Below are 23,044 nucleotides of genomic sequence, written 5' to 3'. Positions count from 1 at the left end.
TAAGCCAATTCTTTGGGTTTTAGCCCATGGGGCCAATTATGTTGCAGTGTCTTCCAATACATCTCTTCTTTTATATCCTTCTAAATTTTCTTTGCCATTTCAAAAAAAAAAGGGGGGGGGGGTACCTTGCTTTAAAGGCAAACAAGTATGTTTTTCAAATCATGCCGATATCTTTGTTTGGTATTTGGGGAGATATTAATGCTGCTGTTTTCCCTTTTGATTAGCAGCATCCATTCCCATTCCTCATCTTTTGCCTTTATATATAAGAAAATCACACGTGATCCTATATTGTTCATCCTTGCTCTGATGGTTGCTGAAGCTGCTACTGATCAGCCCTTACTAAACTGTTAGTCTGTTAAGTTTCACAGTTTACTGACAGCAGTTGCAGGTTTTATATAACTGAAAGCGAATGATAATCCAGTTTTGTTTTTGAGAAGAGATTCTGGTTTGTAATAAGACTTGGAGAACAGCCCTATGTCCATTTTCTCTATTTAAAAAAATTAAAATTGTACAAATTCATTCAAAGTTTGACATATTATAAAGCAGGGAGAGGTATGCATGGAATGGAAAAAATATTGCATTTTATACCTAGAAAAAAGTCCATAGCACTTCAGAAGTTCTGATGAACCATTTCTGGCTAGTTATGGCTTGGCAGAAGCTAGGCCCAGAATACTTTGATTGTCTTGCATTTAGATGAAACAAATCCAGACAGGCAAACAGGGCTAGGTTACTTTCCATTTCCATTATCAGTTCCCAAAATGGCACCAGCCTCACCAGTGCTTTCCTTTCCCTCCCTCATCCTTCTCCTCAGCCAGCACCATTGCCACTAAAGGCCAAGTGGGGTATATACCAAAATCTTCCTCAGCTGCTCTGCGGTCCTTTCTCCCTCTTCTCAGCCACTGCTGCTGCTCTCCCTTAGCTGTGGAAGAGCCCTGTTGTGGTCCGTGTCCAGAACAAATCAGCCATTTTGTGCCTAGAGCAAAAGACTCGTAATGTTTTGTCTGCTTCTGCTGGAAAGCATTCTGTCAAATTTGTAGCTTTTTTTTTAGGGAGGGAGTACTATGAAAACATCCCTTGGGACTGGCGTTATTTGATCTTTATCTCAGATTCCTTACTCTGTTTGTATAGAGCAGTAGTTCTGCTGGAAGCATTTGTCGTGACCAACAACTGTTTGCAATACAAAAATGTCCTCTGGAAAAATATTCAACCCAGCCAAAGTCCTCCAGCTCTTTGTTCGACTTCTTAGCTGTTGTTTCTATCAGAATCATGGCTTATTTTGATAAACTTATTGAGGAGATCTCTCCGATCGCAAGCAAAGAGGGCTCTGGCCAACTTCCCCACCGTTGCCCCTTTGCTGCCTTCCTTCATCAGCCATCTCTGGAACATCTGATAAACTTTTTCTTTGAGTCCATCCCGTTCGTAGTCGTGGTCAATTTCGTCCAGCTCCGGGTCAGTGAAGCCCAGTTTACGAGCGCAGTGTTTCCACTTTTTGGACAAGTTGTCTCTCACAAGGTTTAGATGAACATCCAAAACTACATCAGTGCTCTCTGGTGGTAGAAAAAAAGAAAATAGTTATTTCAGTTTTTCCAGAAAGATGTTCTTTGAGGCCATTGGTGCTATAGGTACAACCTTGACTTACCACCTTTCATTTAAACATTCAAAGTTACAACAGCACTGAAAAAGTGACCTTTGGCTGGCCATAGTACTTACAACCATTGCAACATCCCTACAATCATTTGGAAACTGGCATGTATTGATTGCTGGTTGCAGCATCCTGGGGTCTTGTGATTACTATTTCCCAGCCAGTTTCCAACAAGCAAAATCCATGGAGGAAGCCAGATTTGTTTAACGACCATGTGATTTTTACCGTGGTTGTTAAGCGATTAATTGCCATTAAGTGAATCATGTAGTCGTTTAACAACTGCAATGATTTGCTTAACAACCATGGCAAAAAGATCATAAAATTGGGTGCAACTCAGTTAATAACTGCCTAGCTTAGCAACAGAAATTCTGGCCTTAACTGTGGTTGTAAGTTGAGGACTAGTTGTGTTGAAAACCCTTGATGGCTAAAACAATGAATGGGCAGGTTATTGATGGCTTGCAAGATGTCTGTTGCTATTGTTCAGTTTTTTTCATAGACAGAATGGAAGACATTTCCCTTCTTGGTGAGAAATTTGCTGTAAATGTACAACAGTAGAACTACCTCCTCTATTTCCACACAAGAAGGAAACCCAAGTCGGGCAGGAATTTCCCTCACTCTGAAACATGGATCAGAAACTGCATGAAGTCGCTTCATGTAATATTTTAAATAAGATGATTGGCAAGATGTGCGGCATGCAAACACGCTCTCATGGCTATTTGGTGTGACCAAGGATTCCTTCACATTCCTTGTGAAGCTGAAAAGGGGGTTTCTGAACTTTTTTCTGGTGATAGAATTGCTTTGGTAAAAGTAAATGTTCCCCACCCACATATGTGCTAGTCGTTCCCGACTCTAGGGGGAGGTACTCATCTCCGTTTCAAAGCCAAAGAGTCAGCGCTGTCCAAAGATGTCTCCATGGTCATGTGGCCAGCATGACTAAAACGTCAAAGGTGCATGGAACGCTGTTACCTTCCCACCAAAGGTGGTCCCTATTTTTCGACTTGCATTTTTACGTGCTTTTGAACTGCTAGGTTGGCAGAAGCTGGGACAAGTAACGGGAGCTCACTCCATTACGCGGTGCTAGGGATTCGAACCACCAAACTGCCGACCTTTCTGATTGACAAGCTCAGCGTCTTAGCCACTCAGCCACCGTGTCCCTAGTTATAGCTTTGGTATGGCTTGCTAAAGTTTGGGCCACCAGATTTGGGCTGCAAAATTCCGGATGACTGTAGATTAGAAAAGGAAAGCCAACTCTTCTGTATCTCTTTATGTCATCTGTGGTTACTGCAGGCCAGCGAGGGTAGCTCTAAATTTGAATCATGGCCTGCCTGCAAAGAATACAGGATGCCTTATAAAGGATTATCTCTTTAACCATTCCATCCAATAAGGCTACAAAGAAAGGTAGTTTTGTCTCCATGACTAACAGTTTTTGAACCGAAGTCCCTCCATTCAGATCTATTCCAACACGTCCTCTGTTTCATTATATTAAAGCTATATATTGCTTACCTTGGAATAAACTTATTTAACTAAATGGAAATGCTTTTGAATGGATCCTTAGAGAATATTATTATAACTTTCTCCAATGTATGTGTTATAAAACACGGGGCACGGGAAATCTCTGTAAATACGATCAGTAAAGCTGAAATATCAATGATATGTGATTCTCCCATTAAGGAAGCAAAAGGTTTATTTTTCTACTTACCAAATAATTTCCGGTATTCTTCTGCATAGTATTCAGCGGTTGCTGGAGAGCTGTTTCCTTGAATATCTTGATTTTTAATTTCTAAATAGTTGTAGGAGCCTATTTGAATTCCAGTGCTATTATATATGTTATAGTGTGCAGGTTCTTCTGATTACGGGGAAATGTTTAGGGGGAAAAAAAAACCAAGTGTAAACACACAAGAGACAAAAACTTAAGGAATAAAAAAATACCATACTGTATATTAACAGCTATTTGAAATTTAGAACAGTATTTTTTCATAAAATGAAAATGATATGATTTCTTCCTCTGAACATCAAGGACAGATTCAAAGAATCACCTTCACCAGAGTTGATTAGTCAGTATGCCAATAGTTTGTCAACATGTCACAGCATATTTGAAATCACAGCTTATTTGAAAGTTTTTTTTTTTATAATCCTCATGTTTTTAAAGGACGCATCAATGGCTCCACCTCTTGAATATTTTTTTTAAAGCCTTTGAGGCATCCATACTATTTCATTCCAGGCTAGGCAAAGTTATGCATAGCAGAAAGGGCATAAATTGTAGTTAGCCAAAGAAATTGAAAGCAGGTGATAAGAAAAATATAGCCATATCTAATTTACACTGTTCGTTATAACTCTTTATCCTTTCTGTTCTTGTTTTATCACATCCATACAGCCCTTCATACGGTCTTTTGTTCTTGAAACTCTTTTTTACAGTCCCTTTATTTTATGCAGCCCCTTCGAGTTTTGTTATTCTTCATCCAGTTGTTTATTAATTCTCATTGATTCTCTGAGAGGAAGTCAAGCCAGCACGCTTACTGTTCCTGGCCAACCTCCAGAAAGATGGCCTCTCTAGTATTGCCTTTGCTAGCTTTCTAGCTATACTTTGCATTGGCTGGGTGGGCCTGTTAGCAGCTGCAGGGAAAAGAAAGGGAACCTGGAAATGATGGGGCAGGAAGAAGGCCTAGGCCTGTTGGGAGTGGTGTGGGGAATAGAATAGGCTCCCACATTAGCTGGCTGAGGCCTCCTAGATCACAGAAGAGGGGGAAGGAGGAGCTGCAGGACTCCCGCGATCTTGAGGATAGCTGCGCTGCCAATCACCTGAATTGTGGTCACATAACTCTTGAGGTGCTGCAACGGTCAGAACTTTAGGCAGGGTTCTCAAGTCCATTTATTATGGACCATTGTGATTTCAAGTGTTACTGAATGAACGGCTGTAAGTTGAGGACTATCTTTATAATTAAGGGGGGCATTCCATATATGGGGTGCAATGCTTCAGATGAAGTCTAGATAGCAAAGCAGAGACAGAGAAAAGTCTACACCCATGATGGCAAACCTATGGCAAGCATGCTGGAAGTGCCACCCAGAGCTATCTCTCTGGGCACGCCCGCCATCGCCCGTTGCTCTACCACAGTGGTTCTCAACCTGTGGGTCGGGACCCCTTTGGGGGTCGAACGACCCTTTCACAGGGGTCGCCTAAGACCATCGGAAAACACATATTTTCAAAAAAATATGGAAAACATAAAACAATTTTATGGTTGGGGGTCACCACAACATGAGGAACTGTATTAAAGGGTCGCGGCATTAGGAAGGCTGAGACCCACTTCTCTACCAGGTTCCGGCATGCATGTCCGTGCCAGCCAGCTGGTCTCTGCATGTGCGGGAGTGCCAGAAATGGGAAGAGTAGCTCCCTGGTGGGCATGCGTTCGCCGGGAAGTTGAGTTTCTGGTTTCCGGCATGCGCATGCGCACCGGCCATCTGGTCTTTGCACATGCACGCCAGAAACCAGAAGCTGAGTTTCCCCGTATGTGCATACGCGCCAGGGAACTGTTCTTCTGGTTTCTGATACTCCCACGTGGGAGCGCCATCAAGCTGCTCTTCCAGTTTCCGGTGCTCCGCTGCAGGTACTCCCGTTTTGGCACTTTTCAGTGCCGATAAGGTTCGCCAACACTGGTCTAAACATTTCACTGCCACCTAGCGGTCATTTGGTGTTTTGCAGCCCAGACATGGTATGCGCACTATTAAAAGAAGTCATCTGAACAGAACGTTTTACTTGTTTGTTTTACCTGTAGGTATTCTGCCCACAAAAGGATGTGCAAAGTTGCATTTTGTAAAGGGAATCGTCTCCACAGGACCTAAATAATTGTACAGATTGTTTCAGAATTATGTCAGTGTCACTGTTCTTGACCTCTATAACCTTTAAGAGTAAAAATACAATTGATTCTATAATTACCCAAATGAAAATCTGAGTGATAGTAATGGTATTCTGAGCTTTAGTAGGCTGATAAAAAAACGACTCTTCCCAATGGGGCAATCTAGTGGTATAGTGGTATATAAGCAAGATTGACTGTTATGGAATCCTGTTTCCAACTCTCTCAGCTTATAAAAATCCACCAGTTTGGCCATCTGTGGCAAGTAAACTTTACTTCCATGGGATTAAAGAGAAAATCTTTACCAAACATAGTTCATTTTAAAAACAAAACATTAGTGCAATAGCCATGTCTGGACCAGACCACAATCCCTTCTTACTAGGAACTTGAATCTTGAATGTCAGTATATTTTCATCTACAGTATTCAAATTTGGATTAAGAATTTTATATTTCATCAAGTCAATGATGCAACCGTGTGTCTTGTATACAGCAGTGGTGGATTCCGGATCCCGTTGCAACCGGTACGCTGCAACGGGGCCTGGCATTGACCACGTGAATGCACGCAGTACACGCGCAGCACGCGCATGCGTACTTACCACCTGCGACGCTCCAGCTGCTCGGCGGAACATCGCACAGGCGCCGTACGCTCCGTGCGCATAAGGCCCAATCGGCTCAAATAGCGGTAAGGAGAGCAGGCAGGCGGGTGGGCCCTCCGGAGCACCGTACCAGAACAGTACCTGGTGCTCCTAGCAGGCACCGGTATGCCCGTACCAGGACGTACCTGTCATATCCCACCACTGGTATACAGGTAGTCCTTGAATTACGACCACAACTGACCCCAACATTTATGTTGCTAGCGAGACAGAGTCTTGCCCCATTTCACTACCTTTATTGCCACAGTTGTTAAGTGAATCACTGCAGTTGTTAAGTGAATCTCTTCCCCACTGATTTTGTTAGTCAGAAGGTCGCAGAAGAGGATCACTTGATCCTGGGACACTGCAACTGTCATAAATATGAGTCAGTTGCCAAGCATCTGAATTTTGATCATGTGACCACAGCAATACTACAATGGCCATTAAGCATGAAAAAACGATCATAAGCCGCTTTGTTCCCGGCCGTTATAACTCTGAACGGTCACTAAAAAAACATCGTAGTAAATAAGTTAAAAGGAGGACTAGCTGTTGTTGTACTATAATATTTACAATCTTCAGCTCATATGGATGTGCATTAGATTACACAAAGCTGTATTACAGTGCTACAATTGAACTTGCGAAGAATTTCATTCAGGCCAGTTATTATTACAATTTAAATTATTGTAAGAACCTCAGAAGTTAAGATGAAGTACCGTATTTTTCAGAGTATAAGACACACCTTAGTTTTTGGGGAGGAAAATAAGAAAAAAAAAATCTGCCTCTGCCTACCAGCATCCATGGTATTCAGCTGGCTAGCTTCCTAACTTGGATCACATGTTAGCAAGGTCAGCCAATGAATAGGTATAGCAACTAAATCAGCCAATGAGGGCTATTTGGACTCTGAAACAGTATTTGCCATGTGAGCAACAAGGAAACAGGAAGGAGCCTGGCTTGACTGAGAACTGAAAGTGAAACTGCTTGTGCTTTGCTTGCATTTACTGCTACCTTGAAAAACCTGCTTTTGGTATTGTATTGTATATTATTATTATTTTGAATCCTGCTTACTTGTGTGTGCTTTCTGAATGTGATTGCTGCTGCAAACTGACCAGCCAGGTCAGCTTCAGTACTTATTGCAGTCTGATTCAGCACAGCTGATTGGTGAGTGGATCCGACTGCTGGAACACCACAAATCAGCTGTTCCAGGCTGCAGGGATTGCCACAGACCATCACTGCCTCCATGCCTCGCGTTTTGGCCTCTGGTGGGGATGTGTGGGGCTACATTTGGTGTATAAGACACACTCAAATTTTCACCCTCTTTTGGGTGAATCTTATACTCTGAAAAATACAGTAGTTAAAGCTGATTAACTTTATTATTGTGGGTTGCAACTGGATTGTGCTTTTCTTTCTTTTTTTTCCTGGGTAATGGATGTTGTTAGAGTGGACACGACCACCACGATGCAAAGAGAAATAAGCAACCCTCCAGACTCCCATATTATCTCACTTACCAATTTCTGTGCTTAGGCTTTGGAGATAATGTGGATTGAATGGCTTGGCCTGACTGTTTATGCCAGATTCTGGAATTGGTGCTTTATTGAAATTCAAGTTTGCAGCTGTGGGTGTTGCTCCATAGAGATCTTCTGCACTTATTAGCCTCCTGGGATGTGGAGTTCCTGCCCCCAAAAAGCCATTTGGATCTATCGCTCCCAACGGTGTTGAGTGCCACGGACGACTTGAATGAGGTGTACCGCTATTGTTTTGACTCACACTTGATTGGATGATTTGAGCTCTCTGGTAAAACTCTGGTGTCTGAGGTATGGCTGGCGCTTTGGCAAAGGGGTCATATGAGACCTTTCTCCTTCTCCTCTCCTCCTCTTGCATTTTAGCACTATACGCAGCGTAAGGACTTTCTTCTGGCTTATCCATCCTGCTACCATGTAGATGGTAATTTAGTTCATCCTGTAATTTTTGGTGCAAGGTCGCCTGGGGCTCAAAGGCATTTTCACAGCTTTCTACAGGCTCATTTTCTGGAGATGGCGCAAACATGTTTTCATCTATGGCGTTAGCAGTGAAACCTTGAGAACTGTGTAAAGAACCAGGTTGATCTGCGGCATAGATTAGAAATGTTACTTTATTTATTTGTCAAACATGTACAAGATAGCAGGTATAAGTATAAACATAAACATGAACAAAGGAAGTAAATAGAGATAAATGGGGACAGTTAAGACAGGCACGCTGGTGCGCTTAAGCATGCCCCCTTTATGGACCTCTTAAGAATGGGGAGAAATCCAGTTTGAGGTTGAAGCTGTGAGGGTTTGAGGCTGTAACAATGGAGTTGGGTAGAGCATTCCAGGCAGTGACCACTCTGTTGCTGAAGTCATATTTTCGGCAATCAAGTTGTTATCAAAGATTTCATGGAAAAATTCCAGTTACTTTATGGGATTTCTTACTGATTAACCCCATTGAGTGCAAGATTAAATCCAATACACCCCCATCTTCCTCAACCTGTTATCATTCAGAACACTGGGATTACAACTCTCAACATTCTGTGCCATTAAGTCCTTCCCCACATTTTGGTATAAGTTCCACTGAATATGGTAAGCCTTACTAGTAAACAGAAATTATCTAATCTCTTCGAAACCGCCCCCGCTTCATGGTTCTCCTAATAGCTCAGTCAACCTGACTCAGGCACAGATGTTCAGCACTATCTGCTATTTTAATAGGTTGTAATTTATCTTAACCTAGCTCTCTGAATAGTATATATTTGCTTTATTATGGAAGAACTCTATTCTCCTTTATAGTTTTGCAGTTAAATGTTTCTTAGCGTGGTTGCACCTGCCTGATCACTTACGTATCACCTCTAAAATCAATAATTATGGGGCAAGATGAAAAAGGGCATTTTCAATTAAAAAATGTCCCAATCTTCAAATTCTTTCCATTTTAAGTTTTCATTACAGGCTTGGACTATAACCCTTTCCAGAAACTTTGCTACTGTGATTTCTAATCAAGGCTCAAGATTGTCCTGTATCATTATTTTCAAGCTATTGTTGAATTATTTGTGGTTTAATTGATGGCTGGGAATTGAATTAGTGCCCCAAGACCCCTTTCTTATATTTGTTAGCTTGATTGTTTTTCCAGGTGGACACCCTGTAAGTGTGGGCACATTGGTTGTGTAACAGCCACCTTTGGTAAGGTGTAACAATAAAACACTTTAAAAAAAAGGCTTGATACTACTGTAGCAGCCAATAGCAATAGCACTTAGACTTATATATTGCTTCATGGTGCTTTTACAGCCCTCTCTTAGCGGTTTAGAGTCAGAATATTGCCCCCAACAATGTGGGTCCTCCTTTTATCGACATCGGAAGGAAGGCTGAGTCAACCTTGGGCCGGTCAGAATCGAATTGCTGGCAGTCGGCAGAATTAGTCTGCAATACTGCATTCTAACCACTGCACCACCATAGTTCAATGCAAGTGGGAGCTCATTCCCGCCTTGTCAGGCAGGTGCATTTTGCTCCGGGTTGCAGATTTGGGGAAAAGAGTAGAAAATGCAAAGCAGTCACATAGGACTGCTATGTGTATGTGTTACATAGGAACTTTATCTAGGAACATTAGTAAACACAGAGATTCCTGCCAGTCAGTCAGAGGCTCTGAATAACATTAGGCAATGATGAGAGATAAGAATAATAATTTTAAAAATAGTAGGGATACTGGATTCTCCATTAAATATCCCTCCCTCCCTCCCCACCTCTCTCTCTCTCCCTCTTCCCCCCCTCATTATCATGTAGTTTGACTATTTTCTGATTGCTAAAGGGAATATAAACAATTTTGAATTTGCGATTTCAGTAGTTATGAATGTGCTACAGCAGAGGTGTCAAACTCAAGGCCCGCAGACCAGATCCAGCCTTCTGGGTGCTTAGATCGGGCCTGCAGGGCTAGCTTGGAAATAGCAAAGGACCGCCCCACGGTGCCTCTGCTAGTGAAAACAGGGCCTCCTGCAACACCCTGCCAGCGAAAACAGGATGCAGCCCCCCCCCGCACCTGAATGGCCTTCTGCACCACTCTGCTGGCAAAAATGGGACATGGGGGGCCGTGCACAGCTTCCCCCATCCATTTTGGCCAGGAGGGTGCTGCAGGTGGTGTCCGTCCCATCTCCCCACCCCCTGGCCAGCTTGCAGAGGACAACTGCAATGCTGATCCGGCCCCCGAAGACACCCCTGTACTAGAGATTTTCCATCTGTTAAGAGTTCATGGCATTATGAAAAAATAGGAATGATAAAAAGATGAGACTTTAAGCAACAAAATCCAGCCTGTGCATGGATTTTATCTTCTATTGAGCTTCTTTAAGAATCCGACGTGACTGAAATGTGCCAAATAAAACAAAACAAAGGGAGATGCTTTACTAGAGAGGTCATGTGATAGTATCTTCCGTTCTCTAAGAAGTTTTTATTTTACTATCCCACAAGTTCAAAAATATTCATTTTTGTAGGCATGGATCTCTAACATAGGTCATGGCTGACTATCAGGCATCACTACCCCTGGAATCTGTTGGACCAACAACAGTGTGAACTGGATATAAATAAAATAAAATTAAATACCCGATCGAGCTCTGCTGGGAGGTTCTGACACAGCATCTATTTGGAGAGATTCCATCCGTTTTACAAGTTCAATTGGTTCAGGGTATATTTCCTATTACGCAGAACAAGAATAACGAAAAGTGATGAAATTGTAGGAAGAATGTAGCTTTAATATGAATATGCAATAGGATATCTTTCAAAGGTAACCTTGATGGATTGTACAGCTACGTGTTAGATAACTTACTTTTAATTCTCTCAAATGCTCTTCCACATCCTTTTCAAATTTTTCATGGTATAATGGGCAGTAAATCAAATTTATTTCTACAATAAAAGAATTAGTGAAAAAATTGAAATAAAAATCAATAACGCCGTCACTAGAAACGAGAGGTGTCATTATGTTAATTTAAGTTTGCACATAATTCTAAGTCATGGTTAGAATTTGAAATGCTTTAAACTAGCCTTGTCCCTTGAGTTCTGTAAAACAAAAGTTCTAGCATGTAGTTTTCTCCTAAATTATTTTAGTACTAATGGTTACACAAAGAATAAATATCGTAATAGACCTGGCTATAATAATGGATTCTGTGATATATGCTTCCTCCCTGACTTACAACAATTCATTTAGCAACTGTTCAAAATTACAACGGCACTGAAAAAGGTGACTTACAACCATTTTTCACATTTATGACCATTGTAGCATACCCATGGTCATATGTTTACATTCGGATGCTTGACAATAGCTCACATTTATGGCGGTTGCAGTGTCTCAGAGTCACATGATCCCCTTTTGCGACGACCTGACAAGCAAAGGCAATGGGGAAGCCAGATTCACTTAAAACTGTGTTACTAATTTAATAATTGCAGTGATACACTTAACAAATGTGGCAAGTGAAGTCGTAAAATGGAACAAAACTCACTTAACAAATTTCTCACTTAACAACATACATTTTGGGCTCAATTTTAATTGTAAGTTGAGGACTACCAGTTTTCAGATTTAGCTGGAAACATTGAAATCAAAATGTTTCTATATAGTTATTCAGGGGTGGGTGGATGAGGGCATTTGGGAAGGCTCCCTGTAGGGAAAGCCTTCTTATTCCCTGAAAATAGACTCTCGACCCAGTGTGCCCATGGGCTCAGGGCTGCTATTCCGGTGGGCGGGCTGCATCGGGGAGGAGATAAATAGGAATGGAACGAAGAAAAACATAGTCACTGGACACATCTTGCTATGTAAATACTTATTTTTTGAGCTTTAGAAGAAGTCATCAATGTATTTAGACTTCTCATTAAGTTATTAGTTTGCATTGAAGTGCCTACGTGTAGTTTTCAAACTATGTTACATAGATGAGAAGTGGATGTTACAATATGGTGGAGAAATCATTTAGATAATTTATGAGCTTTGATACAATGTATGAAAACCAGATTCTCACAGATTTCACAAATCAGGAAATCTATACCATTCCTTTCCACTACGTTTTTAGAAAGTACCGTATTTTTGGAGTATAAGACGCACTAGCGTATAAGACGCACCAAGGTTTTGAAGAGGCAAATTAAAAAAAAGTTTTTGCACTCTGCAAACCTCCCAAAAATGGCCTGATTTTCGGGAAAACGAGCCTGTGGTTTTTTTTTTCAAAAAAGGGGCAAGAATAGCCTTTAGGAGGCTTGTAGAGTGCTCCGGGGGGGGGGGGGGGGATGAGCAAAACATGGCCCGTTTTTCATGAAAACAGGTCCGCTTTTTGTCAAAAAAAAAGGGGGGGCTTGGTTAGCCTTTAGGAGGCTTATAGAGTGCTCCTGGGGACTAGAGGGGGCAAAACTGAGCAAAAAATGGCCCGTTTTTTGCTTATTTCTGCCCTCCGCAGCCCCCAGGAGCACTCTGAAAGCTTCCTAAAAGCTATGCACGGACATGAAGGGGGCGGGGTTTCGGGAGGCAAAAAATGCTGCATTCAGTGTATAAGGGAGAGTTCCCTGTGCATCTTACCTGGTTTCATTCTGCTGCTTATGGAAATCAATCCACATTTTATTTATGTCCAGTTGTGCACTACCATTATCTTTTTGCCTTGCTATAAATAGTTAGCAGAATTATCTTGTATTACCTGCAAAAGTTGGGCGATCATTTGGCTCTTGCTGCCAAGAGCGTTTCATTAAAAGAATAATCTCATTTGGACAAGTGCTTTCCACCTCGTTGATAGGTGGCCGGTTGCCTGTTGTGATGCAATAGCACAGCTGTGTATCATTGACCGCATCTGGATGAGGAAAAGAGAGAAGAATTGGGCATCGGTAGCATGACACTGACTACATGAAGTGCAATATTTTATAAAGGAGAGAGATTTGAGTGTAAACTCTTACTCTCGTAAGGTTCTTTGGAGGCAAAAATGGCCCATAAGACAATGCCAAAACTGTAAACATCCGATTTTTCCACAGGTGTTGCATTGATGTTCTGCAGATGTTCCGGAGCCATGTAGGAAAGGGTGCCAGCATTACACTCAGAATTCTGTTTGATTTTCCTCTGTCGACTGGTCTCTTCTTTAGTCAACCTGCTCCAGTTTTTGAAACAAGCCACACCAAGGTCTGCTATCTACAAGACAGATGAGAGTAGAGTTTTGGGAAGAAGAAGGGAAAGGAGAAGGGTCCACAGGGGGCAGGATGACCTGTCCCTTTTGTGTTTGTGTCATCATGTGGCATGCACATACAAATGAACTGGAGCTTTTGTTGGCAATGAATGGTATTGTTTCCATCACTTTCACAAAAGCCTCTGATTCTCTAGATCAGGGGTGTCAAACTCGATTTCATTGAGGGCCACATCAGTGTTGTGTTTGACCTCAGTGGGCTGGGGTGGATGTGGCCAGGGTAGGCGTGGCCAACTCAATGTCATTCTTGGGGGGGGGGCTCCTGTTGGTGACCCAAGCACCCTGCCAGCGAAAACTGGCTCCCGAGCTCCATTTTTGGCTACCACGGCCTCCTGCCATCCTCCGCCAGTGAAAACAGAGCTCGGGACATGCGTTTTCACAGACAGAAGGTTGCAGGAGGCCATGGCAACCAAAAGCAGAGCTGAGGAGCCCATTTTCGTTGGCAGAAGCACCGTGAGCCGGTCCTTCACTGTTTCCAGGGCGGCCCCATGGGCAATATCTGCTCTAGATCAGGGGTATCAAACTCACGACGACGTATTGTCACATGACATATCGCTTCTCCCCCCTTCGCTAAACCGAAGGTGGGTGTGTCCAGCGTGTGACGCATCTGGGCTGCAAGTTTGACGCCCCTGTTTTAGATGCCTCAGAATATGGCCCAGCTGAAAGCAACCAAGACTCTGGCAAGTGACATGCTTACTTGTATTGAGTGTTTCCAATATATTTTGATAGGTTCATCAAATATGATAGGTTTCTCTGGCCAGCAAAGCAAAAGCAATACTCCAATGTAAACAAATTGGAAAGGCTTGCAGTACCATAGGAATATGGTTTAGACCAGGGGTTCCCAATCGCCAAGCAAAATTCTTATCCGCAGGATACAGGTAGTGCACAAAACCACATCCCTGTGATTCACAGAAAGACCTCTCTCCACGGAACCAGTGACTAAAATCTATGCTCACGTTCAGGCATAAAATGCTCTAATCTTCACTACCGGTTCGGAACTGGAAGCGCAAGCATGCAGCGCTTCTGCATTTGCGCAGAGTGTCTGTGATAATGTCTGGGCGGAGCCTCCCGCCACTACCAGTTCACCTGAACTAGGGCAAATCGGCAGAATACCATCTCTGTGCAAGTTGTGATTTAGCACACTGTGATTTTCAGACTTTAAGCCTAGAATAGGCAACTCTGTAGTTTCCAGATTGGAATGAGACAACTTGCCACAACCAACTTGCTGAGGCCAACTCGGCATGGCACAAGAGTTTCACTAATATCAAAGAAATAGCGGAATAGAATCATTAAAGAAAGGATGCCAAAGGAGGGACAAAATGAAACGTGAATGACAAAAATTAAAATATTTTCAAAACTGTTTTAAATAATTAAAATGGAATTGTTGAATTGTCCCGCAGTCAGTGTGTTGGCCATGGTGAGTTGGCTGCAACGAGTTGGCCACCGCAAGTTGTCATAGACTCTTTCCAGACATACTGATTTCTCCAGGCAGGCAGCACAATCAGTAGCTAGACATCAAGAACATTATAATCTAGAACAGGGCTGTCAAACTCAAGGTCCGCAGGCTGGATCCAACCCATAGGGTTGCCCTGGAAACAGTGAAGGGCCAGCCCCTGGCCCAGCCATCCGGGCACTGATCTACAACTTGATGGCGGCCATCCAGGCAAGAACGCAGTCAGCCTTAGATCCACAGGGCTGCCCTGGAGCCAGCAAGGGGCTCTGTCCCCCCACCCGCTTGGCACACGCCAGAGACAATGGATACCCCAGGCCACCACAGGCACTTCCCGACGTGAGCAACATCGAGCTGGTCACGGCCACCCCGGCCACACCCACCAACCCGGCTGCAACCACCCAGCCCCCCCCCCCCCCCCGTTAACCACAACCCTAATGCAGCACTCAATGAAATCGACTTTGATACCCTGATCTAGAATATCTGGAGGCCACCATGTCTAACCCTACTTTAGTTTTAACCATCTGAACTTGCTGAAAATATGGATCGAGGAGTAACTTCATACATTCAGAGGTCCTCAGACTCTTCCACCCAGCCTGGAGTGAGTTTTCTGTGTGAAGAAAGTCTTTTGCACACTCATGCTATCTGTCCCTTTACGTAACACAAAAATCTTAAAATGACATTGCAGGAAAGCAAAGAGTAAATAGTCAGATATAGTGAGAAAGGAAAATTGAGTTCCTGTACCACAAATCCATCTAGTGAAAGTTAAGTCCTCCCAATCACCCCTTTATAGGCTAATAGGCAAACACTTGTGTGTTTGCCTGTTTGTTAAGTATACACTTAACAAACACTTGTGGTTCTGATTTTAATAGAAACTGAAAATGTGTGTGTGTGCGTGTTCATATTACCTTGATGTGAAATTCTTCATCCACAAGAATATTTTCTGGCTTCAGATCCTTGTGCACTAAACCTTGTTCTGTTAAGTAAAGCATTCCTTCAATGATCTCCATAACAAAGCGTCCTTTCACTGGCAAAGGAATAGGAGCCTATAAGGGGGGAAAAAGACTTCCAGAAAAATATTGATCACATTTGGTCTAGATATCTACAAAACTGAATTTACCAGGTCAGATAGGTCATAAAAAAAGTTCCCGAATTAGTCAGACCCATTAATATAGGACACTAGTTGATAATCTGGCATTGCCCGGGTATTTATTTATAGGGAGAAAATGTCCAGACCAAACGTAATTTCTAATGTTGGATTTTCCCTGTTACCAGAGGGAGACCCCTTGTGGAGTTCTGCGAAGCTGTTACCATGGCAACTCCACTGCGCAGTACAGTAGAAGCCATTTTAAGGCACAACAGGCTGTATCTTAACAGAACACCCCCCTCAAGGGGTGTTAAGGGTGTCTTATCCCCACAGTATTTGTTTCCAGTGAGTAAGTCATCTCTGTACCAAGTTTGGTTGAAATTGTTGAGGGGTACAGTTATGCTGGAACATACATATACAGCCATTTATATATATTTATATATATATTAGATAGATAGATAGATAGATAGATAGATAGATAGATAGATAGATAGATAGATAGATGATAGAAATAAGAAAGAAAGAAAGAAAGAAAGAAAGAAAGAAAGAAAGAAAGAAAGAAAGAAAGAAAGAAGGAGGAGAAGAAAACATTGGCTAAGCATGATGGATATTTTAATCCAACATATCTGAAAGGTATTCAAATCATTCATATAAATTTGAATGGATGACTTGTAGTTTTCCCCCAGCTGCAGAGAAGACACATCTGGACTCCATCCGACTTCTTATATTGCACTTTCCCCATCATTCAGCAATCCCGTCATCGTATTGTATCATTCAGCAATCCCATACAATAAATCCTATAAACACCTATTGTTTGGGAATTAAAATCCAAACCATTTTCATAGCCATACAAAAAACGTCACCTCTAGCAAATGTTAAGATTGAATAACATCTCCTAGTTTTTAGGCAATTTCTCCAAAATGACCAGTGGATTAAGTTGCAAGTTATAAACATACTTCCTACTTACTGCTTTTAGAACAGACATCATGTCTCCTTTGCGTATGTATTCAATCACAAGGGAGTAGTTTCCATCCTCCAGGATGACACCTAGTAGTTTTACCACCCGATCATGATTTAGTTTGTGCATAATCATGCCTTCCTCTAGAAGGGAGTTGTTACATCTGGAAAAAATTACTATAGACATTATCAAGAGAACTGGAGCTCTAACATTCTATGCTCGAGTTGTGATTTTCAGACTTTTAAGCCTAGAATAGGCAACCTGGTACTTTCTAGATAGATTAGCTTCTCCTTGCAACCAGCACAATCAGTACCAAGACATCAAGAGCATTCTAATCTAGAATATCTGGAGGCCATCAGGATGCCTAACTTTTAGTTTTATTCATCTGAAGTTGCTGAAATGAGGGATCGAATTGCGATGACAACAGGCACAGTTAAACACAAGCCATAATCCCCAGTGCCATCAGATCTGTTGCACTACAAGTCTCGCAAACCTTAATCAACTGTGTGATGTTTGAGATGAACACATCTGCAGTGTACCATACACTGCAGAAAACTGGTATAATGAAACTGCAAAATGCAGGTGAATGAATGAGAAGTGGTTGTATATATGAATGGCAATTCCTATTATTACCAGAAATGTATTCTATTGTTTTTACACTATCAGGAATATTAAAGGATCCAGGTTCTTTCTTGTTGGATTTTCCACTATCCCTTACACTTCAATGTGTATGCAGGTTTGGAGAACAGCTGCATTTTAATCTCCACAATAAATTAGTGTAAGACATTATAAGAAGTTAAAATGGCTCCTACGTCTTGTAAAAGAAAAAAAGGACCCTTTGAGATATATGGAGATATTCCATAGATACCTAAATGAATCCTCAACTGGTGCCTTTTGCAGAGCCAGGAGTAATGATCCACTTGCAGCAAAAATTAGCTGAAAGTCTGCAAGATCAAAAATACACACAATAACTACCTCCCTCTGTGGTTCTGAGCTCAATGAGACTTAAATTATATAATCTATTGTCAGCTACAGGGGGAAAAAGGCCATAGCTATTGACCTTGTGTTCTTTCAGCCAAAAGACCATCTAATCTGGTTTGGAATTACCAGGATGCTGACGGCCAACAACTCTGTCCTGCCCTCTCCATGTGTGAAGAACATTTCTCCAACTTACTCTGTGCGTTGAGGTCCAGTATACACAGTTTTCAATATTACAAGCCCATGATTTTTGTGGTAGCATAATGAGACAGTTCCAAAACCGCCAGCATTTAGCCGTTTTTTTTCCAAAAAATCTTCCGATTTCATCTGAATGTCAGCCAAGGCCATGATTGTAGTTCACAAAGCGTTTTAATTCAGAAAAAAAAAATCCAATGCCTGAAATTTTAATACAGAAGAGAAGGTATTTTATGACCCATCCTTCAATTCCTAATGCAGATTCTGTACAAAGCAGGTACTTTTGTAACCTTCTAAAAAGTTCAGAAGATGACTTCATCTTCCGCATACCTAACGCATATTCAAAAATAAAACCCCAAGTATTCAAAGGTACATACTTAGGAAACGAAACCCCCAAATAAGTTTCAATTTCCTTCACTGTCTCAACAGAGGTAGATACCCTGGCTTCCTCTAGATATTTTGGACCTCAGTTTAACCATGGTAAAACTAGAATTGATGGGAGCTACTACCCAAAGTATGCAAAGAGCAATAAGCAGCCTATTCCCCAATTTAAAGAGGTTAACTGATTATGTATTTAGAGACAATAGACAGGCAATTTTTTCAGCATAGCAACTGGATTATCTACTCTCCAAATTAGCCAGGTATGACAAATATTATTATAATGAATTTACACATCAGTGTTCATGTCTATGAAGATTTTCAGTTATCCATGTCAGTCATCCTCAGTCATCCAGGTTATCCCAAAAGCTCTGTTCAAAAGAGAAATGAACTTCCTTGCCCCCCACCCCCAACCAAACGTTTCATTTCTCATTCAAGAAGCTTCTTCAGTTCTAAACTTCTTGGATCAGAAGTGAAACATTTTCAAGGAAAAAATCGAGAAAGTCCAGTTGCCTTTTGAACAGCACGTTTGAGATATCAATGTCCAGTAAGTCTAGATGACTTCACATAAGCAGAAACAAAATCAGGAGAAAAGGGAAGCATTTTTTAAAAAAAACTTCCACCACAGTTTTTAAAAATACGTCATGAAGATGGTAGCAAAAACACATGAGCAAGCTGGCTCAACTGGAAGAAGGCTCTGCAAAGGCTCAGCAGCAGTTGCTGAAGAATCCAAAGATGTAGAGTGCTCTTGCATAAAGCCTCCTTTTGTGGCATCTTCAAAACCATAGAATAGACTAGATCAGGGGTGTCAAGGTTTTGGCCTCTACGGCTTCCTGCAGCCCTCTGCCAGTGAAAATGGAGCTCGGGGAGGCATGGTCCTCCCAAGCTCCCTTTTCACTGGCAGAAGCACCACGGTGTAGTCCTTCACTGTTTCCAGGGCAGGATCGCAGGCCAGATCTAAGCACCCCATGGACTGGATTCAGCCCCTGGGCCTTGAGTTTGACACCTCTGAACTAAAGGGACTTTTTACCCTTTTGAGGAAACTGCCTTATTAAACTAAATTTCTTCATTAAATTAAATATCTTCTAATTGTCTACACTTAGGTTGTTTTTCAGTCTTATCAAAGATGACAAGGATTGAGTCTTGGATCTTTCTCTTATGCAGAACGCTTGTAATCTATCAGAGACATCTCTTGCCCTGCAGAGGATCTAAAAGACATCTGCACGCTTCAGAAGAGATGGTACAGAATGCAGAGAGGGCATCCTGGCATCTCTTTAGAGCTTTTCAAAAACTTTTAAGCGCCACACATAAGTCAAGAAGGGGCTGCTTCAGAGAGTATGGGGAAAACACCCCAAAATGTGTGCTTTAATAAATATGGTCCGGACCTCGGCACCAACATTTTAAATAACGTTAAATGAATCAAATAAGTGCTCTTGAAGACTTAACCAGTGCAGGGATTGCCAAAAAGAAGAGATAGAGGGGTGTGTATCAGGAGGGATGAAAAAACACACACCTGCACTATTCTCTCCATGAGCCTAGCACACACAGAGTAGAATCAGGAAACATGTCACTAGAGTGTAACAGAAATCCAGGCAGGACACAACTAACACATGGACAAATTGCCTCTTTCTGGAGTAAGGTATGAACAAATTCTCCAGGTTTATTGATTTAGTATATGACAAAAATGTTAAAAAGCATATCACAGTTACTTTCTCAGTGAGCAAATACGAGCAAAGATATTTAGAAGACATCATACACTGGCACATCTTATTTGCCAGCAGAACACTGGGCACACACTGAAAAGTGTGTTTCGTAAAGAAAGTGACTCAGAGTGAAACTTAATAGCAGTAAATGTTATATTTTCATGTGTTTGCTCTTGACTCTCATTTTACTTAGTCGCCTTGTTTTATTTTTATAATAATAATAATAATAATAATAATAATAATAATAATAATAATAATAATAGCAGATTCATTTTATATATGACTGTAACTTTGATTGTAACTTTGTTGCTTGTATCCTTACGATTTATATTGATATTGTTTCCTGATTGCTTATTTGTACCCTATGACTATCATTAAGTGTGGTACCTTATGATTCTTGACAAATGTATCTTGTCTTTATATATACACTGAGAGCATATGCACCAAAGACCAATTCCTTGTGTGTCCAATCACACTTGGCCAATAAAGAATTCAATTCAACTCTATGGCTTCTTAAGTCATAAAGGTAGAATAGATGTTGCCATTGATTTAAGACCTTCAGTTTTCAGAGGGCACTTCCTACCTAGATATTGGGCCACACTTATAAAAAATTCTTCCTTAACAGGAAAACACTATCAGATGTGTGAGAAAATACAGACTTGGTTAATAGTGGAATCACATGCCTCTTAAAATTCTAGGCCTAAGGAAGGGAGATTGTGTTAACATTCTATGCCTTTCCTGGAAGCACCTAATTTCTGATCATTTTGACTGCAGCTAAACCCACAAGCCCGGAAAGGCATTGTAAATTGCTTATTCTTTCTATGTTCTATTCCTAATTTGGTTTTCGGATCCGCGAAGTCAGTTCGGTTCCCTTTTTTTTTTCTTCACATCCCCAGAGACACACACGGCCTCGGCGCGGGTAAAAAGAAACTTCAGAGGCATAAAAACCAAGGGCTGCCTGCGAACCTTTAAAAAGATCTATGGATTTCAACTGCCAAAGAGTTCCCCAGCCATCTGCCCCGTTGAAGTCCGGACGTTTAAAAAAGCTAGTGGCGTTGAGAAATGACTTAAGATTGCAAACGGGAAAGAAGCTGTATACACTTCCCGGTTACATCGCGGACTTCATAGCTGAGCGGAAGGGCTGGTCTAAAGGCTCCGACCAGAAAGCCAAGCTGCTTTCGTTTTCATTTTCGACTTTCCCGCCTTCCAGGTGTCTTCCCCCCCCCCCTTCCCCTCGGATCATTGCCTAAGGAAATCAGTCGCGAGTGATTAACATCCCAAGAGCAAAGAAAGGCCACGGCCTGGCTCCAACCCCTGTAAGAGTCAGCGACCCAGGGGAAAAGCAGGAAGAAATGCAGAGGGGACATCCGAAGCGCGATTTCTTCGGCTTAAACAGAAAACCGACCCGATTCCCTTTTACCTATTCTCCTCCAAAGCGTGGTTCACACGTTTGCGCGCTCCGCAAAGATGAGGATCCCCTCTTGCTAAAATACACACCACCGCTTCGCCTCTTTCTTCCTCCTTCGCCCGAACTCTTAAGGGGCGGAGTTAGGCGGTGGCAAAAAAGGACGGAAGCTCTCCTCCAGCCTATGAAATACGCATCTTCCGAAGTGGGTCTGGTCACTTTGGACACGTGAAGCCTCGTAGATGTCAAATCCCTGCTTCGGAAGCCCCAGAGGTTCTGATCTAAAACGTCAGATCAAACCAAAATTTTATTAGGGCCATAAGTATTTTTTTTTAAAGTAAAGCAGTTATAAAATAAAAATAGGAAGCTAAAAATAAAGGAAAATAATGCAAATTTTCAGACTTGAGGAAAAATGAATAGTGCATTGTTGGAAGAAAAATCCAGGTCCGTTTCCAATCCAGGAATAAAATGGAGGTTGATTGGAAAGAAAGGTTTTGTTTATTGGTGAACAGAACCAACAGGCATACAGTGTGCAGTTCTGGGACAGCTGGCAAAATGGGTTTGAAATCAGGGTGGGCTTTTATACCGTTTTGATTTCCATGGGATCATGTAGGGGTCATGACTGACTCTATAGGCAAAAGGGGAAATGCAAATCCTAGGTGTTTGTCTGAGCTAATCTTGTCTTGCCTAATTGCTTATCTGGCGTTTCTGTCTGACTCAGTCTTTCTGCATGGGTTACCAAATCTGCATTTCTAAAAGATGGCCGCCTCAGTTTCTCCTTGGGACAAGGGAGACTGGTGCTGGTTTCTGCTTCCCTTAAGATTTTTTCCCATTTCTCCTTTAGGGAAAATATTCTATCCTGCCTTTTTAATAGTCCCAAAAATATTTCATTCTCTAGGAGGGTGGATGGGTGCTGACTTTCTACAACATAGAATAGTACAGAGAAGTGGGCAATCTGGAAAGTTTTATTCAAACAGCAATCGGATAAAGAATGATAAATAGGAGTCATGTTCCCTACCAGAAAATTCCTTCATGATAGGATAAATATGGCTCAAAGATTCCACTGAAACATCCCTACAAGGGCATATACTCTGATCAAATGTACATTGAAGTTTAAAAGATGATGCCAAGTTCTAACATCCATGGAGTCCAAGCCCATCTCTAAACAAAGACATTTTCCAGGTAACCTTTTCCGGATCGAGTGCCAAAGTGCACCCGAACCCCCAAAGTGCAATGTGCACCCCCGTGCATATGCCCTGAACTCCTGCATGTGCATGCATCCCCTGCATGCATCCCACACATGCACATGTGCCACCCCTGAATGCCCCTGCCTCCCGCGCATGCACAGTGGAGCTGAACTGGGGCAACAGCTCATATTCCCACAGAGAGGGCAATGTGTGCCACCTCTGGCATGCGTGTCATAGGTTTGCCATCAAGGGCATAGGAAGACTTGCAAGATGCAGAGAGGAAGTAGGCATCTTTTGAGTGGAAAAAATTAAAGATAATTGGAGTTATGCTGTGAACCAAAAGTGGTTGAGAATAGGAAAGCAAACCAGGGTATTTATAAGTATGCATC

At 42.0% G+C, this 23,044-nt stretch overlaps 1 protein-coding gene across 3 annotated transcripts; it reads right to left on the bottom strand.

Annotated features, from left to right (window-relative positions):
* Positions 1-473: 473 nt before the first annotated feature.
* Positions 474-21,640, bottom strand: RIPK1 (receptor interacting serine/threonine kinase 1). Of its 3 annotated transcripts, none has more exons than XM_081950260.1 (12): positions 21,484-21,639; positions 17,984-18,183; positions 16,819-16,972; positions 15,673-15,810; positions 13,034-13,262; positions 12,781-12,930; positions 10,938-11,014; positions 10,715-10,805; positions 7,628-8,224; positions 5,407-5,475; positions 3,342-3,488; positions 474-1,547 (listed from the first exon to the last, which is right to left on the bottom strand). In XM_081950260.1, the coding sequence occupies exons 2-12, from the start codon at positions 18,133-18,135 to the stop codon at positions 1,243-1,245; spliced, it is 2,109 nt and encodes a 702-aa protein (XP_081806386.1). In that variant the 5' UTR covers positions 18,136-18,183; positions 21,484-21,639; the 3' UTR covers positions 474-1,242. The 3 variants fall into 3 exon arrangements, with proteins under 3 accessions (XP_081806386.1, XP_081806387.1, XP_081806388.1); XM_081950261.1 differs by lacking the exon at positions 21,484-21,639 and adding an exon at positions 21,030-21,137; XM_081950262.1 differs by lacking the exon at positions 5,407-5,475 and having other exon boundaries at positions 21,484-21,640.
* Between the last annotated feature and the right edge of the window lie 1,404 nt (positions 21,641-23,044).

The sequence above is a fragment of the Natrix helvetica genome (assembly GCF_964273705.1).
Source record: "Natrix helvetica genome assembly, chromosome: 4".
Classification (NCBI taxonomy): domain Eukaryota; kingdom Metazoa; phylum Chordata; class Lepidosauria; order Squamata; family Natricidae; genus Natrix; species Natrix helvetica.
Note: the sequence above shows the minus strand (reverse complement) of the source record. Positions and strands in the feature narration are given on the sequence as shown.

Coding starts and splice junctions, on each gene's coding strand:
- RIPK1 (XM_081950260.1), bottom strand. CDS start 18,135: ATGGCCTTGGCTGACATTCAGATGAAATCGGAAGATTTTTTGGAAAAA. Junction 10,806..10,937: donor AGCATTTGAGAGAATTAAAA/GTAAGTTATCTA, acceptor TCTGCGTAATAG/GAAATATACCCTGAACCAAT. Junction 3,489..5,406: donor TGTGGGCAGAATACCTACAG/GTAAAACAAACA, acceptor CCCCGTAATCAG/AAGAACCTGCACACTATAAC.